Consider the following 19,949-nt stretch of genomic DNA (forward strand, 5'->3'; position numbering starts at 1 on the left):
AAACCGCGGTATGTATTGAACCGTGGACTAACTGTATCGTTGCATCAATAATATATAAATACTTTTCCTCAATGTTTTGAACAACATTTTCAAAAAAATTAATAAAAAAAAAACATCATACCAACTTTTAAACAGTATAGTGTAAAAGTATGTGACTTTGTGTGTGTTACAGATAAGTGTGTGTTTATGTGATAAATAAATTTCTGAATTGGGTCATGTCTATCTCACACTGCAGAAAGATGGGACACACTGAGACACAGAGATGATGAAATAATCGGGAAGGATTGCCAAAAGAAAATTGTGTGCAAAAAGAAAGACGTTTTCTAAAGAGAGAGAGAGACAAAAAAAATCAATAGAGAAGGAAACAACAGGAACAGACACTTTAAAGAGAACACACACACACACACACACACACATACACACACACACACACACACACACACACACACACACACGTTTGTGGAGAATGCAGGCCATTCCACATTTACCCTCCTCCCTACAGTCAGACACAAAAACACACACACTTCCTCCAAACCGCCAACCCTTTTTGTTACATGCGCGATACAGCTCCATCAATCACTTGTGTGAGAGCGAGAAGAGGGTGGACTCATGACACTAGTCAGACGGAAGATAAATGTTGGACAGACAAGAGGTCTACAGAACACAGTCAGGGCAAGCACGTGTTCTGGACACTTCAGTACATCTGCATGTGCTCTAGACCTTTGACCTGCCAATCACAGCGCTATGTTCACTAGAGAGGACACCACAAGAAGGTCAGTAACACCTGGGACGGGTCGCACCAGCCATGTCTTTCCTAAACTGGGATGTAAAGTTTACTTTTTACGTTAACTCTGCTTTTAATTTGTTTGCACCATTTGTTCAAAGGTGTGATGAAACAGAAGTAGAAACAGATCTTCTGTATTGTGACGTACATTTGAGTGAAATACATTATTGAATAAGAAAAAGGAACTGATGGAGGCTGATCTGAATGCGACTGTATGGAAAGGAAGAGTTTATAAGGTAAATTCACCAACAAATGAAAATTCAGCCATTAATTCCTCATGTCGTTCGACACCCGTAAGACCTCCGTTCATGTTCAGAACACAAATGAAGATATTTTTGTTGAAATCCGATGGCTCAGAAAGGCCTTCATTGACACCAATGTCATTTCCTCTCTCAAGACTTATAAAAGGCACTAAAGACGTCGATACAAAGCCCATCTCACTACAGTGGCTCTACAATCATTTTATGAAGACACGAGGATAGTTTCTGTGTGCAAAAAAACTAAATAATGACTTATTTGGTGATGGGCCGACAAACAAAACAAAGCTTGGAACCATTATGATTCGGATCCCCAAAGAATCATGACTCGATTCGCTGATTCATAACGGTTCAAAGCTTTGTTTTGAAATCGGCCATCTCTATATACCATAAATATGCATGGATGAATAGTTCACAATAAGATCAATAACATGCATTCAGAAAACGGTGAATATAGATTTTCACTGGTATAGTCATAAATCTCACCATAATGTATAGGTGCATAATTTGAGGTTTAAATTTATTGGTCCAATAAAAGACTCCAAATCGTGATTCATGACACACTGATTAAAGTAACCATTGAAAAGTCACACATATCCATCTCCTCTTGATATTGGTTGATGTTTCACACGTCTTTTGTGAAAATAATGAATTCAATTTAGATATGCAAATAATATTAACCTTTGTTTCGATAATTAATATTGGGCAATAAATAAACACCAATACAATAAACTATAAGATCTACAATTTCCTTCATTGTATCAACTCAAATTTTTGATTTCAATAAACTCAAAATTTTAAGGCAACCAGGTTACTTACGTTTTTAAGTTACAGCAGCAATATTTTTTTTTACAGTGTATGCGCAAAGAATCATGGGGAAGCACCAAATGGGTCCCCGGACAGCCCATAACTGCTGAGGAGAAACCTGCACGACTCATAGTGATGAGACGCAAGACACCCGTAGATTCTTTTGTCCATCAGGTTTTGACCTACACAGCTGAATCGTCTTATTGTGTTGAATATATTACATAGGCTATGATGCTCTATCAATTGAGCAATACAATGACAAGCTAGCCCTCCTGTCTGCACGGGCTGCATTATTTAATTAATTCGGGTCGTTAAGAGAGGGGCTGTCTGGGAAAGGGGTTGGGTCAGCAGTCCATTACGGCTGATAGATTTCTGCATCTCAGTAAATTGATTAAACAACATGATGAATGGACACTGAAACACTCAGCCAGGAGGAAAACACACGGACAGGGGCGGTGACGTCACCGAGGAGGGCGGGGAACATGGGAACAGACTGTTCCGTTACAATTTGAGAATCCTGGAAAGCTGCCGTTGAATGCTGCAACAGACATGCGATGATTTATTATCTAGCATCGCTGTCCTAAGGTCAAGACACTCTCTAATGGGTTCATCAAGGGGTGCATTCGACGCCAGGGTGTGAATTAGTCATTTACGGGCAGGGGAGGAGCTCTTACATTGATCTCGCCAGAGGGGTGTTATGAATTTATAATCACATCGGCACCATCTAATATAACAAGCTGGCATGGACAACACAAGGTTTACTGAACATGGATGAAATAGAGGAAATGTTCTGCTTGAGAGTCTGCTTTTACATTAAAAGAAAAAAATACACACAAATGGCTGAATGAATGAAAAATATTCAGAGGTTCAGGAAAGCATCATCTCTACACAGTAAAAAAAAATGTTGGTTTAACTTAAATAAGTTACCTGGTTGCCTTAAAATTTTGTGTTCCTTGAAATTAAAAATGTGAGTTAATACAATGAATGTTTTTGAGAATCGACAACCTTTATTAAAATATTATTAAAAGATTTTGTATTATTAAAAGCATATTGGAATTGTGTGTTTTATTTCTGATGACGCAGTGAAACATGCCAAATTGTGCTATTTTCAGATACAATAATATTTTGAGTTTCTATTTAATAAACCAATTTCCTTCATTGTATCAACTCAAATTTTTAATTTCAATAAACTCAAAATTTATGGGCAACCAGGTTACTTACTTCTTTAAACGTGCAGTATGCAACTTTTGGCCACTAGGGGTCACTCATTCAAAATAATAACAACTGACGTACTTTGGTGACGTCGGGAAAGTGCGTGGGCTCATGGGAGTTGTTGTCATTATTGCCACTGTCAACCAGCGAATCTGGCATCTCCAGCAGAAAACATGTTCACTGACAAGGTAATTGATTGTTATATTACATCTCTATTATTGTTAAGTTTAGTTACGGCTTTTCACTTTATGTAATGTCAATCTAATGAAATAGCAGCAAGCTACCGTTACTTAACAAACTTATCAGTAACGTTAGCTAATGTGTGAGACAGAATGTTGTGCGGGCGGTCGCTATGCCAACATACCTATAAGGTGGTAGGCTATGTTGACATATTAACCGCGCATCATAATTTGAGTTACTCAAATTATAGATATATTGACATGGCATCCGCGATTGTCGAACATTCTGTATATCAACTGTTCAATACGGAAATACATTTCAATTTAGTTTATCATTACCAACATAAAACAGTAAATGAGAGAACCAGCACCTGCAATACGTTGTTCATTGGAACACGCGCTGTGTCGCTCCCCACGTTCATCAATCATTCTAATAAACATTTATTTTGGAACTCGGAGATATATGAATAAGTAGATCATTATTAAATCAATATTATATGTAGCTAGTATTAACATATGATAAAAGTGTCAATTAATATAAGGTGACCGTCAAAGATAGTGGCATATTACCTTATGAAGCTAACGTTACTTTCTCCAGCTACATATAAAACCAATAATAGCTAGTCCATCTGCGTTTTACACATGACATCATCGTGTCACCAAATATACGGATAGAAATACTTTTGAATCAGTTTTTAAAAAAATAGCTCTTTCAGTCTCCAAAAACACAGAATCCGCCTGTTTGAAAAGCCGATACAAAATGTATAACATTACGTATTCAGCTAAACGCGTCTCAATGTGGTCAAGATCGCTATGCAATATGCAAACATACAGCATGTTATGATTATATGATTATTATGTTAGCTGAATGGTTACTTAAATGACCTGTTTATTAAAACACAAGCGAGATCAGCATCTCTCTGCAGTCCGAGCTTGTCACGAAGATTTCGCCATCTTTCAAAGGCTTCTCCAAGGTTTACACGTCTCTTGCTTCTTCTACTGTCCCAAAATCTTCTCGGGTCATTTTTTTCACCCTTACGTTTGCGCTTTGTTGAGCTGACAAAACGTACAGGCAAAGAGTAGTCATGATCCATTATCATACAGACTTTTTTATACGGGGGTTCCCCTTATACTGTCTGTCAGTGTTCCTCTTTGAGTTTGGCGGTTCCGCCCATAGATATCTATGGTTCCGCCGAGTTCCGCAGGAAGCAAGACGCAAACGTGGATATGACGTGAAAGACTGGCGACATAACGGAAATAAAGACACGGTCCGTGTCTTCGAATTAAAATATTAATTTCTCTGGATTTAGAAGTTAATTAGAACTGTCGGGATAATGTAAACACACAACTTTAAAAAATATATAACATAGATATAGTGATCTTTTATATTTTTAATGCTGAAACATTACATATTGTGCCTTTAAGTTAAACCAACATTTTTTACAGTGTAAAAACTCAAAATATTATGTAATCAGTTGATTTGACAAATTATGAAAAGTTGTGAAAACAAATCATGAAAATGTTTTTTAAAGTGTACAATAATCAAAAAAAAAAAAAAAAAAAAAAAAAAAAATCGAAACCTGTCTGTATGTCAAGTGCCTTAAATTCAAAATGTAAACTTTGAACATTGAGGCTTAAATACAAATGCATCGAATTGTGGGATATTTCAAATTCGGAAGAACTTAGGGGTCTTTCAGGAGTAATATATAATGTTACATAAATATGGATGTACAAAACTCTTTTAAAAGTTAATGGGTTGTCTGAACAACAGCAAACCAATGGTCCACCAAAAAGAATAACTTCTGTAATCATTTACTCACCAACATGTTGTTCCAAATGTTTATGTCTTCCATGAAAACCTAAAGGTGAAATATTAATGTTAAGCCAATATTAATGAAAGTCAAGGGGGGTTTAATGAAAATTAATGAAAATCAGGCCTGTCAAGCTTCACAATGACAAAAAAGCACCATAAGTATTGTCTTTGCAACTTATGCAGTAAATGTAATGTCTTCTTTACAATAGCTCTGTACTGAAATGTAATAATTGTCCATGTACTTGCTCATATTTGGGTGTACTGTCTCTTTAAGGATGCCCTCTATAAATAGACTCCATCCACCAGTTTGTAAGAAATATATAAATGTCAAGCGCTAACTGACCATTCTGACGCAACCCCAACCACAGTAATATATATATATATATATATTAACCAAGACCGCCCTTTTTCACCATGGAAAGCACAAAAGCACATTTAGTTTTATTCGTAACATTTATTTTTTACAAAAAATAAAATAAAAAAAACCTTAAAGATATTAAGCCCTGAGAGGCTCTGAAGCCCCACAAATGAACACATTCAGCCAGTGAAGCATTGAGGAGTTTGATTCTCCAGCATACAGCAGGGGACGGTGGACTGGGGACCATGTGGACATGAAGTTCAATTTGGGCTCAACCACAGGAAGCACCAGCCAAAACTCTGTAAGTGCGATTTCAAACAGATGGAGAGCGTGAATACTGAGGACAGTAATGCTGTTCCCACAAAGGACGTCACATATTTGCGCACGCACGCACACAAGACCATTCATTCCTGAGCTCATGTACAATATGCAGAAATGCTGAAACTTGCACATCCAAGCAATGCATAAAGAGAATAACAGTAATAATATAAGTGCATTTGAGGGTCCTTGAAATTTGAATGCTGCTTATTGATCAAATGTGATTATGCCTCGTTTAAACATGATTAAAATCCTCTATACACAAAAATACATACATTCAAATCATCTTCGAAACATTCATTATATCTTAGGCTCATGTTCCTTTATCAAAACCTCAGATGGCAGACAGAAGAACTGATCAAATACAGTGCAGGACGTACAGTACGCTGTGGACTGTGACAGGCATATACAACATTTCAGTTCATATACAATGCAGAATATTTACAGTAAAACGTTTAAAAATCCTCATTCAGACCTGTACGTTGGATGTAATGTTTTTAAAAGGTAAAGGCGAGTTAACATTAAAATGAAATGCAGCTTAATGTAATAAAGTAATTTCCCAGCACTCAACGAGTCTTTTATATAACATGCACAGTTTGAGCAAAAAATATTGAATTATTTACTGGGTCGAAAATACATGAAGCAGTAATACCTTTGTTAGCTTTCTAAAATGTGATAAAAATGTGTCTTGTGCTGTATTTTGGTGGTTATTTATCATGTAAACACCGCAAGGAACATGATTAATAAGGCTAATATTTGTTCAGAGTTGTACTCTAAACTTCAGAACTCACTATGTTAAGCACTCAGGGAGTTACCCTGTGCTATCAACTTCAGCAATCAAGCAATCAAAACTTCATCTGGCAGCTCTTATCAGGTGGCAATGCAAAACAGGCTAGCAAAAACAAGGTTTGAATGGCTTGCCTTTCCATATTAAAAAGATAACTAAAGTAGAATAGTCCATGTCTATTAGAATTCAATCAAATTTTGAATAGCTTACTGGCTATCTATATAGCCATAGAATTATATTTTTGGCACCTATACAAAATGTTTAAAGGGGGGGTGAAATGCTGTTTCATATAGACAAAGTTTCAAAAACTAAGTTGGATGTTTAAAGGAGTATTTCTGTGTCAAAAATACTCCTTCCGGTTTCTCACAAGTTTCGGAGAGTTTTTTTCGAGTATGGGTCCGCTTGACGTCGATAGAGCGGAAGGTCCTTGTATGGGCCGTACGGGCTCTTCTCCCGAAAGGGTGCGCGCACACGTGACTCCACTTTATTCCTATGGGTGACGTCGAGTGACTTCAACGCTTCAGCACAGCATTCTGGGAAGGCAGCGCTGCATTTGAACCGATTTGAACGCAGAAATGGCGGGAAGCTTCACAACATCGCTTCAGTCGTGTCGCAAAGTGGATCTCCACCGTCACTGCTGTCACAGGACTTCACGAAATCAACAGTTACCAAAGAAGTGTGTTTTTGACGGAGCGGTCCCAGCGATAAAGGTTCACAGTCGTGCTTTGGAAACAGGCGGTGAGTAAAACTGCTTCAAATGTCTGTGCTGTTGGCTATCGTCGCGTGAGTAAACATCAGTAAACAACACGATCGTGTAACATTACAGTTAATTTATCAATGGAGCATGCGATCTATGGTGTGTGTTTAAATACATTTGTTTAGCTGACCAATATAGGTGTCAGTTTGTTTATTGGAAAACCACCCAAACATAAACCTAGCGTTCTCACAAAGCGTGCTTCGTCATTCAAATGCGCTAACGGTTACTCCATTGCTGTTTTCTGTTGTATAACGTTACACTAGTCTGACGTGCAAAACCGTTTTGCTTGCTACTGCTAAAGTTTAGTCGCATACAATAGTCCATAAACCGAATCATGTCCTCATACACTGCGAGTAAAGACACACAAATGTTGACAGGCCACTAAATACAGTCCATACCACAGAGACGGACGTCCTGATGTTGTTGCTTCTCCTGTTCAATTTATTTCAGCCTCCGGATCTGATTCTGGATCATATCTGTATTAGTTGAATCTGATTGATAGCCATGGTTTATTTAGGGTAACGTTTTCTTCTCCACGCTTGAGGACGCCACCGCTTTGTGCGCGCTCATCATTCTTTAGCTCCGCCCACGATGCGCCTCACGGCGCTCGTTTTTTTCCAGAAAGACTCGGTACAGCCTATATTTATTTTATAAATATAATAAAACTAAAGACTTTTCGGAGATATGAAGGATGCAATACTACTCTATAGGTACTCAAGATTGACATGAGATTGACTGAAACTGAGTGTTTCACCCCCTTTAACAGATATTGTTGTAAATAGTAGCTGATGAGTCTCTTGTACTAATGAATAATAATAATAATAATAATAATAATAATAATAATATATAATACATGATGATAATACCACCATAAAACATTTTATAGAATCAAGAAATCATGGCAACATGTTTTTTCATTGTTTAACTCAAAATAATTTAACCAACTTTTTTTTAACTTACAAGATTCAACTCAATTTAAGTCAGTTTAACCATTTAAATGAGTTGAAATTACTTGTAAAACCAATTTGATTATATTCAAAAATTAATCATAGGTAAAAATGTTTACAGTGTAATAATAATAATAATAATAATAATAAAACATTATTATTAGTAGTAATACCAGTATTATAAAATGCTTATGCTAAAAATACAAATGTCAATGCTAACAAAATGTTACGAAATCTGTTGGCTTAAGCTATAATAATTTTAGCAACATAAGGTCAGTACTTTAAATATGAATATCTAGGTGCATATTCTGTAGTTATTGAGATTTCAAGAACCGGTATGCATAAGTCGACCAGTAATATTTGGTAAAGCAATTTTGAAAAACTATTAGTTTACAGTCACATACTTAAATTTAAATGTTTGTTTTTATTAAAGGGATAGTTCAACCAAAAATGAAAATGTTGTCGTTCTTCAAAATATCTCCTTTTGTGCCCAACAGAAGAAAGAAACTCCATACAGGTTTGGAACAACTTGAGGGTGAGTAAATTATGATTTATTTATTCATTTATTTTTTGGGATGAACTATCCCTTTAAATTGAAAATGTGCACTTTGTAAATTAATTTGCCAAAATTGAGGCAAATACTGGATATACTGCGTGTCTGTATGCACACGTCTCCAAAACGTTTGAGCAAATGCATAATCTAGAAAGCATCTTGTTTTAAGTGTCATATTGATATTATTATAAGAGCAATTCACAGATTTCTGGATAAAAACAATATATCATACTGCTCTGTGACATATGTGTGTTATGAGGGGTGTGAGTATTTGTGCAAGGGGAGATGAGGGATAAAGTCTTTCAAAATGTTACATTATCAAAGTTAAATTAGTATTACGGGAATCCAAACTGGAAAAGTCACTGGTGCAAACTAAAATAAAAGCTGTACTGTGTGAAGGGATCCTAATCCACTACAAGCTGGACCAATTCAGATCAGAAGTGTCCAGAAAGTCTGCAGAAAATAAGCTAGAGGAGTCGTGTTCATTCATATGTACAATCCCTGGCTCTTCCCCTTCGGTCCCGCCCATTCCGAGCTCCATCCAATCCATAGGATCGGGGGCGGAGTCGACAAACTCTGAAGCGTGACTGGAAAAGCTCATGTCACACGTATCCATCGGGGAACGTGGGTGGTCTAGGATACTCGGTGTGCTGAGCATTTGGTTGTGGAGGTCGACGATTAGCGTTGTCGGTCCTCCTGGCTCCACTCCCAGCAAAGGTTTGCCAGTAGTGCTTTCCAGGAAATCTTCAAGACGCCCACCTCCTGTGTCACAAATGCTGTGAGCCTTAATTGAAGGAGGTTGAGATTCTAAAATCAAAGATCTGACGGGAATATCAGAGGGAGGGGAAAGGCTGAGAGGGAAGGAGCTTGAGAATAGGGGCGTGTTTGGACGAAGCCTTTCAAGAACAGGATCAGGGGCGGCTTTGAAATTCTCTGAGATTTCTGTAGGATGCAGAAAACAAAGCGTGAGCATCTATACCCTTTTCACATCTAAATAACTTTGGTTGACAATAAATATTAAAATCAATAAATCAAAAATCACCTCCACGCTGAATTAGGATGTCAAACAGGTCGTCGACCTGCTGATGGCAGCCATTCTCCTGCAAAAACAGCAACATCATTAGATACGCCCACATGAAGAGCTACTGGGATTTCATTCAGTAATCAGATTATGGATCTGCGCCCCGAAATCCATTAAATCGTTCAGTCAACATCACCAGTGTTGACAAATCATGGATTTTTTTTAAATGAATGGCCAGGGAAATTCATGTGAAACTCTCAGAGAGGAGAACAACAGAAATTTGATAGAAGATGGAAGAGAGATGGAGTACAAGACAGTACCTGATTGCAAAGAGATATGGGTGAACACAAGGTGGAAGGAGAGAGCAAAGCATGCTGGTCCAAACTCAAACACATCTTCTCCTGACAGACAGATATGGATGCATATTACATCAATCGCTCCGTCATTACTTGCTAACCCACATCTCATTCCAAGTCAACTCCATAAACAAGTTTACAGGATAAAAACACCAAAATATGACATTTGCACTATAAGAGCAGCCCATTTTACTTCTTATCTTCTTTGAATGTATGATAACTTTACCTGTAAAAGTCTGTAAGACATTAGTAGTCGTTTGAACCACATTTGTGGTGCTTTTTTGATGTTTTTGTACATTGACACATGGTAAGAGTGTGGTGAGAAGAAATAGAGATTCAAAAGCATTTAGTAAGACAAAATGATACATAATGTGGTTAAAAGAGATTTTAGAGTAAGATTAAAGGCACAGCATATAAGGTTTCACCGCCAGAAGTCAAATTTTCAGTACAGTAACAAAGGCAAAGCTTGATGGCGCTATGAAGGAGAGTGGAACGATGGGGTATGTCTTTTTTTTTCACCATCCGGAGATGTATGGAGTTCATGAATCATGTGCACAGATGTGGAGGTAATGAATTTGTTTTTGTACTACCTGTACGTTTGATCACACTATTTTATGCCATCGTAATGAATTAGATATAAGGAATGTGAAATGCAAAGCTATGTTAGCCTTATACGGGTTATACGCGAGATACGGGATTTCGCCGCTTGCTTGCCACAATCCGTTTGTCCCAAAGCCTGTTTGCCTCAGCTGATCTACATTTATTGGGATTTTCTGTGCTTGCCAACGAATAATTGTGATCCATGATAACTGATCGACACAACAATGGCGTCCTAGATGATGCTGTATAACCACCACGTCCACATAGGTTCCATTGGTTTCAACAAGGACAGCATCATTACGTCATTGATATGCGACAATGTCAATGGACGAGCCATTATTTCACATGGCAATTATTCTGGATTCTTTTGGGATAATGTAAGCACACAAGCACATGAAATATATATCACACTGTGCAAGTGTTTTTTAATATTTTATGACAAAATTCTAAAATATTGTGCCTTTAACTCTTTCCTAGCCAAACACAGAATTTTCCATTATTTGTGAGTAAACGCTTCCAGGCCAAAAACTGAATTTTCTGTGTTTTCACTGTTGGGCGCTAGGGGGCACTATTACGCATCTTCTGAATGAGTACTGAATCTCCTGATAAAAACACACGCCAGTAAGACGCAGTAAAACAAGTGATGGCATGTAATCATATGCATATGAAAAATAACGTTATCATCATTAAACAGCATATGAATCCGAACTACCTAATGTTAGTGAGTGAAATGTGGAACTAGGATGAGGTACAGGCCTGTGCAAGCATTAGGGGTGTTGATGGACTCAATCTACTCCATCTGTGTTTGATCATCGCTCTCAATCTGATCTGAATGCAGTTTTTGACAAAAACATGATTTTCTCAGCTTTTTGTTCAAAATGTTGCTTTTTTCAAAAAAGGAATGCAAGGTTTTTTTTAAAAAATTTGAACTTTATTTCGATATATTGCATGCTCAGATATTCATTAAACAAAATATTTTTGTGTAAAAATTGTTAAAATCCCTGGCGGTGGCTGGCAACTCTTTTTTTTTTACAAGCTGGCGGGGAAAGAGCTAAGTAGAGTTGGTGAGGTTTATGATGCCATGCCAAACTATCAAATTAGTTGCCATGCATGCTGCAATAAAGGTCTAAAGAAGTTGCCACAAACAAGCCGAGCTCTATTTATATCAAAAGACATATAAATCTGCACTCCACTAATAGAATCTGTGCCATACAGCAGTCTAGACAAAACTGAAGTTCGACTGAAGTTGCTATTAGAATTCCTGCCTCGTATGACACAGATTTTGTTACTTAGCTGTAGAAAAGAGTCTTGCTGGCCGCAAGACAGTCTTTACATAGAGTACAGACACAAACATAAGCTCTGCTCCAAAAAGCTTGTTTTGCAACTCTTTCCAGCTTTACACAGTCAACAATTCTTAATCTTAGGTGTTCTGAGCTCTCTGGCTTGAGGCATGCCTTACACGAGCCAATGCTTCTTGTGAAGAGCAAACTCAAAAAATATTGAATCGGGTTTGCTGATGACTCCAGTTAGCTTCTTGTAAAGACTACGGAGTCACATTTTAACTGGCAAACTTTATTTATTTAATTCAATTATTAGTCAATTATTGTGACTAAAGCAAAGATATGATTTAGTGCTTAAATCCAGGGTTCCCAAAGAGGTCACATACTACATGAATTTGGTTAAAACAACATTAGAAGGCACCCTAATGAAAATGGCATCTATAGATGCGCATCAAACATAGTTTTGGAACAGATATTTTAGTACGTACTACGTACACAAACAAAATACTTACATTGTTGTTGTTGTTGAGAGAGGTAGGGACGGGGTCAGCGACGCTCATGGAATCCACCGGAGAGAAGAACGGCTGGAGATTGGCTGGTACTGAAATGGATGGAGAGCCTGACGATCTGTAATTGGTCGTCACGTTTAGGTCTGGCTTTAGTGCCTGTCAAAGTAAAACATGCATCTCAATTAGTCGCAATGTTAATGGGCTAATATCCAATGCCTCCAGCCCTCAGTTGAACACTAGTCACAGTGATTAGTCATTAACATTTTAATACGCGAGTTTAAAAGCCTCATAATTGTGTTCAACGACTTGTCAAGAATAAGTAATGCTGCTTTATACATATCATTAATTTATATGAAGGAGAGATGGTCATTTTCAGCATTACCTTCCCTATTTCAGTCCTTCCCCGTTAGCTATCACAGATTCTCAATTACACTGGCAGCTTAAAGAAGAATTGCTAAATACTGAATATTGTCCAAGCACACTACTTGTACAGTACGATTATAGGAGTATGTAACAAGTATACTGTGAAAACATGCAGTATATAGAGCACAATATATGGTGCTATGTATCCCACAAAGCAATGCGCATTGTGAATTGACCTGGCATGTGGCGACTGAACTAGAAGTAATATCATCTGTGACTTATCTTTTCTCCTTTCATTGATCAGACTGGCATACAAGTTAATATTTTTAGTTTACACAAAATCATGTGATCATGTATACATTTTGTCTTCGTAAATACTTCGAAAAAGTATTCACACACTAAAAACAAAAACCCCCATTGTATAATGTGTTGTATGCAGTAGTACTTCATTCCAAATAGCAGTTTTGAACAAACCTTTTTGATTGGCTGTTTCAAAATGACAGTTTGTATGGGTTCAGATTGGTTGTCATTGTTAGGCAATTCAGCCACGGATTGGTTGGGTAATGTTGTGGATGTAGGCTGTAGTCTCTGAAAATGAAACAAACGTCAGTGATTACATAATAATAATAAATGAACAGACTTCGACTTTAAGCATTGAGGCTCGACTCCATGAGCATTACCTGTAGTTTGATCTGATTGGTTACTTTGCACTTGGGGCGGTGGCCTCTGGCAGGTGCGTCTGTGTTCTGATTCGACAGCGTTACCAGGAAGCGGTTGCCGTTACTGTCGGTCACTATCGTGGGGGTGGAGTTTGAGTTAAGTCCATCCGCGGGGAGTGAGGAGACAGGACTTGACTGCTGGTTGGAAAGTGCTTGAGGCAACTGCTGGAAAAATGCAAAAGACAGAAGAATGGTAAAAAAAACATGAGATGCTCCACGAATTTCCATTACAATAAAAGTTAAGCATCTGACAACGGCTGTGCCACCAACGTAACCCCAGGGGGCCGCAATGTACTGCTAGGGTGTCAGCGGAAAAATGCCGTAGGAACATTGTACTGACTTGTTTTTGTTGGTTGTGCTGTTGCTTTTGAGTTTTCCTCTTCCTCTGATGTGCTTGTTGCTGCAGGTTACGCTGATTCTGTTGCAGTACGAGCTGTTGCTGCTGCCAGTCCTGCTCCAGCTCTGCCTGAGGGAACACCTGTGGCTCTGACACCATCTCGCTCTCCTCCTCCACCTCTATGACCTCTTGCTTTATGGTCGCCCTGACCGCCTCCATAGTTACACCAGGAAGTTCCTCTTTGACTCGGACTGAGACGCCCCCCTGGTTGCCCTCCAGCTGCGAGCGCAGCGACTCGACCAGCTGTTGCTTCTGCAGCAGCATACGTGTGAGTTCCTGAATGCGCAGGTCCTTCTCCTGCAGCATCTGGTCCTTGTCTTTAGGGGGCGCAGCAGACTGGGACACCAGGCAGCAGGAGGAAGGAGACGTCCGGATGCCGGGCTCCTCTTTAATGCAGATCGCTGTGGGGAAAGGGGAAGAAGGCTGCAAGGACAGCTGGGTAAGAGGAGAGGTTACCTAAAAAAGGAACAAACATAAATATTTTGAGCTCTTGTTCTTAATATTACTGATTGCAATTCAGAATACGCACAAACTTACGGTATATAATTAATAATTCTGGAATATGCTGTTTACTGAGACAAGTATAATCAACAGAAAAGTCTATGCTGGAAGCAGCTGATATATTACAATGTGCAATTTATTGGTGAATGTGTGATTTCTGACTCGCAGCACAGCTACGCTAGCCTGACGTGGTCATTCTCAGTTCTAGTCAGAAAATGAGTCTGAAACTGCTCCATTGGGCTGTGATTATGGGGCGTGTTTCAACCGAACCAGGAAAGACTTCAATTGGATAGACCTACAACCAATCAGAGCAACGGTGCGACGCATAACGTTAGTTGTCAAATGTCAACAGAGCTCAACTGCACTCTGTTGCCAAGTCTGCGGTTTTCCCGCGGGTTGTTTTCCATGTCCACGGGTTGAAGGGACTATTATGTGATATATAGACCCAGGAATGCGAATTTTAGCAGACAACCATTCCAAAATAACACCCATTTTATCCCCCAAATGCCATTTATTTTTTTCCCCAGAGAACCCCCCGAAAAGCTATTGGGCTTGTTTTGGGCTAGTAGTTGGCGGTTTTGTTGTAAAAACTTGGCAAACCTGTTTGCACGCACGCCGTAACGTAAGAAAAAAAAGATAAGTGTAAACAATCTTTGCCGGTGTTGTAAAAAAATTATTTAAGGATACACAGAGTACCAACACGATCATCATTTCTGAGAGAAATAGTGAAGGCGAATGCATATACGAACAAGTTCTCCTTTTGATGACGTGCATGATTATGTTACTGTTTATCATCTGTCCGTCATCGTCTAAAGCCCGCCCTGACAATTTCATTGGTCCGAACAGTTTCTGTTTGGGCATAATTACTCCTCTATGGGTCAAGTCCAGACCGAAACGTTCGAGCTCAAATGTTGTGGGCGAGGCTAAATTCGGCTGGCATCCAGGCTACAGCTACTCCAAAAAAGCCCCAAAACTTCACTATTAAATAATTATAAATTGTGATTTGGTCTACTCTGCTCTGATTGATCAGATGGCCCAGTCTGTTGTGACTAGTCTACCGCTTACAGCGTGTGTTGGAAACATAATGCCTATAACTTTATCTGAAATTCAGCTCTGGATGCATCCTCAGCGCTTAATACACAGTGATACAAAGAAATGCATTGGGTTTTGCATATCAATTCCAGCCCAAGTCCTCATCCTTTAGAAGACAATAACTGTATTTGTTCTGCTCTATATTAAACACTGCATGAAAGGCAACATTCAAAAAATACAATAGGGGCACTTTAAATATGTTTCTGTCATTTAACCAAATAAATAAATAAATAAATAAATAGAACTATTAACAAAAACAATTCATAGCAATCAATGTTATGTATAATTAAGAAAATCATATATTCATGATACACAAATATAAATATTTGAAAATAAATTATATCATTTTATTATTATTCATATTTTTATTATTATTTTAAAACAAATGAACGTATTAATAAAATAAGTTATTATGATATTATTATATAAGCTGTATTTCATTATAAATAAAGAAGGGTTTTATTTTTATTTTACTGTTTTACTACTGCTCTAGCATAATTATTGAAACAATTTATTTAAATTATTATTATTAAAATCAATTATTAAATCATCATCAATTATTAGACCAACCGATATTCATTAAATTAAAAAGTAGAATTCAAAAACCTAGCTTAATTATTATTTTATTAATATCATTTGACTATTTAAAATGTATGATCATGTTTTCATATCATATTATATAACCAACATATTTCATTTCAAATAAAGTAGTTTTCATTTTACTGTTGCTGAAGTCTAGCCTGAAGCTTACATCTGATTGGTTTGTGGTGAGTAAACATTCATAGCTTTGACACTAGACAGCCTCTAGCTGTTGTGGTGCAATGCTTCACTGGTCGCTTCCATTGCAGACACACTGTAAGGTTATCTGCAAATGCCACTTTGTGCACACTTAGTAACGTTTCACTATTGCTAATCCAGAAGTTGCCCATTTTTATTTGTCTGAAGGCTAGTGGTAAGAAAGCATAGAAGAAAATAGTTACCATTTCCCCAAAAGCATCCCCATTGCAGCTCGCTTCATCTGGGCTCAGGCCTGTGGATGAGCGCTCTGAGTGAGCGGGGGAAACCGGAGGGGAGGAGCTAGTGCTGCCAAACTGCATTATCTGTGAGGCTGTCACCTGAGCTCCACCCCTTTCAGCAGTGGCAACGAATGGGAAGGAAGCAACCACCATGTTCCTGTCTGTTAACCGGTAGAAGGAAGAGTCTCCTCCTGCTCCAGGGGCAGGTGTTGAGTGAGTGTTGCTTTTAGATGATGTTGGCGCACTGGTGCCACCGTGCTGCTCCTGAAAATTCTTCAGCCGTTCAATAAGGTCATTTTTGGTGCCCGAGACAGTTAGGCCCCTCAGTTTTAACTCCTGCTTCAGCTCTGCCACCTGCAGGAAATGAAGAGAAGGACAGGATGTGACAGGAGTTTATTTAAATTCAATGCGAATATGAATAGCCAGTCAGTGATGAGTACTGTAATGAAGAATGACAAGCATAGACATGATTCAACCTTTAGCTCTTCCAGGTTGGGAGGCAGAGGGCCTACTTTAATCCCTGACTGCTGATTTTGACCAGTCAGATTAGCAGATGTTGACTGAGGTTGCGTGTCGTTCCTGGATGACGGGCCATTGGCTGAGGCAAGCTGCTGATCAGCAGGAGGCCTAAATAAAGTGTAAAAAACAATAGAATAATAATGATAAACATTTATTTGTATTGCACTTTTCATACATAAAATGTAACTCAAAGTGCTTGACAAGTTCAAAATGTAAAATAAAATATTTCGCAATATATCAACTCAAAACAAAGAACCCTTCACATCATGTTATTATTCTGATAAACAACTTTAAAAAGATATGTCTTAACCCAATTTTTAAAAATATGAATGCTTGGAGCCTCTTTCACTTCATTAGGTAGAGAATTCCAAATATTTGGAGCATAATGGGTAAAAGAAATACGACCAGATCGTTTATGAACTACTGTATATTGTGACAGAAGATTAGCACTAGAGGACCTCAAACAATGATTTGGAACAATAATAATAATTTGTTACATTTATATAGCACTTTTCTAGGCACTCTTACATAGAAGGGGGAATCTCCTCAATCTTATACTAATATTTTCCTTATAATAATATACTATATGACCCAAAAGTTTGGGTAAGTTTAAAAAAACAAAACAAAAAACAAAATTATACAGCAAGGATGCATCTAAAGTGATAGTAAAAACATTTAGAATTAAATATTTCACAAAAGATTTATCTTTTAAATAAATGCTGTGCTTTTGAACTTTCTATTTATCAAAGAATTTTGAGAATTTATTTTAATATTATAATGAATTCTGAAAGATCATGTGAGACAGAAGACATGACTTGAGTAATGGCGGCTGAAAATTCAGCTTTACCATGAAAAGCAATAAAATGATACATTTCATATGAAACTGAATTTCTTTTTTTTAAATCTTCAGATTTTGTAGTATATATAGGGTTATGGTTAGGGGTTAGGGTTAGGGTTAGGGTATATATATATATATATATATATATTTTATAGTAAGAAATATATATTGCAGATCTTACAAATCTTAAGATTTTTTCAAATGTTTTTTATTTTATTTATAAAATGTGCATTATTCAATATATAATCAATATACAAGCATGTGGTGTATCTTACTTGGGTGGAGCAGGTAAGATGGTGTGGTAGTTGTAGTTTTGCTGCTGTTGGTTTATGATTTGTAGCTGGAGGAAGAGCTGCTGTTGATAGAGGAGTTTGGCGTAGGAGGAGTCGAGCAGAGGAGGAGGCTCACGCTCAGCTTTCTGGTCCGGAGGAACATACTGGTGATATTTCAGCTTCTTTACTTTTGGTTTATTGTCTCTGACCTTCTTGGAGCGCTGAGCAGGGCGCTCACTACTCCCTTTACCACCCTAAAGAGGACAGAAAGAGATTACGATTAAGCATTAACATTTTACTTATTCAGACAAACCACCATTCCAAGTCAAAGAGACAATAATCTTTAAACTAGTAGGGGAATGCCACGTTTTGACCAATGACATTTTGATGATGATGTTTCCAGTATATTAAGCTAAATAAAATATAGTTAAATACTACTAAAAGGGTTAGTTCACCCAAAAATGAAAGTTTAGCCCATGAATTACTCACCCTCAAATCATCCTAGGTGTACATGACATTCTTTTTGGAGTTAAATTAAAAAGTCCATACAAGATTTAGAATGGTGCCGTTGGGTCATATTTGAAATCAATAAAAGAGCATCTATCCATCATATAACTGCTTCACACGGCTCTGGGGGGTTAATAAAGGCCTTCTGAAGTGCAGTGATGCGTTTGTGTAAGAAAAATATTTACTCTTTCACTGTAAGTCGACTTGCGCACCGCTGACCTCCAGAAGGCCGTTATTTGAGTCTATAAGGTTTTAAATATGGATAATTTTCTTACACAAGCGCACCACTTCGCTTCAGAAGGAATTTATTAACCCCCCGAAGCTGTGTGGAGCAGTTATATGATGGGTAGATGTACTTTTATGATGGATAGATGCACTTCAACAATGACCCAACAAGTCACTGCCATTATAAAGCTTGGATAACCCAGGGCTTTAATATAGCTGATTGTATTCATCTGAAAGAAGAATGTTATATACACCTAGGATGGCTCGAGGTTGAGTAAATCATGGGCTAATTTTCATTTTTGGGTGAACTAACCATTTAATAGTGTCCAACATATTTTCAATATATAAAAAAATAAAGGGCAGAAATTGAAGATTCGCATGGAAGAGGATTTATCTTGTGGCATTATTGCACTATGTATGACATGACTGGCATGATTTTAAATTGTAATTACAGCTGCCCTTCCTGAGGAACCGTCACCTTTTGTAGTGCAGCAGCTTGCTTGTGGCCTGTTGTTCCATTGGCTAGCTTCTGCTGAGGGGTGGGGCCAGCTGCGTTTGGCAGTGGAGGTGGAGGTGGAGGAGGAGGCGGTGGGACCTAAAAGAAACGGAGAGCACACAAACTCCATTATGACTGCGTGACTTTATTCAGAGTGCAGGCATGTGTGTGTAAATGTGACTACAGGACCAAAACATTAATGTGATGATGATCAAGTGCAATTACTCGCATGCTTGTTAGAATAAGTGTGAAAGTGTCTGTGTGAATGTTTAATGAGCTGAACGAAGATGGTGAGCACTGCAAATAATTCAGAGCTCTAGCTGACTGAGCATGAGGAGCTACACAAAGATTGTGTGTGTGTGTGTGTGTGTGTGATATTCGGATGATGATAGATTATTACTTTATAAACCAGAGGGGATTTACTGAAACTGCAAAGATTAGTGCATGTGTCATGGAAAACAAATTG

General features: G+C 37.9%; 1 protein-coding gene across 6 annotated transcripts in view; it reads right to left on the reverse strand.

Moving 5' to 3' along the window:
- Nucleotides 1–5,160: 5,160 nt before the first annotated feature.
- Nucleotides 5,161–19,949, reverse strand: part of mrtfaa (myocardin related transcription factor Aa) — a 51,010-nt gene continuing 36,221 nt past the window's right edge. For 3 of the 6 annotated variants that reach the window (XM_067459547.1, XM_067459538.1, XM_067459520.1), the window contains 11 exons: nt 19,466–19,582; nt 18,259–18,509; nt 17,103–17,253; nt 16,591–16,980; nt 13,961–14,473; nt 13,582–13,785; nt 13,376–13,489; nt 12,542–12,694; nt 10,114–10,194; nt 9,815–9,872; nt 5,162–9,714 (listed from right to left, as the gene is read on the reverse strand). In XM_067459547.1, the coding sequence (XP_067315648.1) occupies nt 9,185–9,714; nt 9,815–9,872; nt 10,114–10,194; nt 12,542–12,694; nt 13,376–13,489; nt 13,582–13,785; nt 13,961–14,473; nt 16,591–16,980; nt 17,103–17,253; nt 18,259–18,509; nt 19,466–19,582 (2,562 nt within the window). In that variant the 3' untranslated portion in view covers nt 5,162–9,184. Of the gene's footprint in view, nt 9,715–9,814; nt 9,873–10,113; nt 10,195–12,541; nt 12,695–13,375; nt 13,490–13,581; nt 13,786–13,960; nt 14,474–16,590; nt 16,981–17,102; nt 17,254–18,258; nt 18,510–19,465; nt 19,583–19,949 lie in introns of all 6 variants that reach the window. The other 3 variants (XM_067459530.1, XM_067459563.1, XM_067459555.1) reach the window with 3 other exon arrangements.

This window comes from Pseudorasbora parva, chromosome 2, assembly GCF_024679245.1.
Source record: "Pseudorasbora parva isolate DD20220531a chromosome 2, ASM2467924v1, whole genome shotgun sequence".
In the NCBI taxonomy this organism is placed as follows: domain Eukaryota; kingdom Metazoa; phylum Chordata; class Actinopteri; order Cypriniformes; family Gobionidae; genus Pseudorasbora; species Pseudorasbora parva.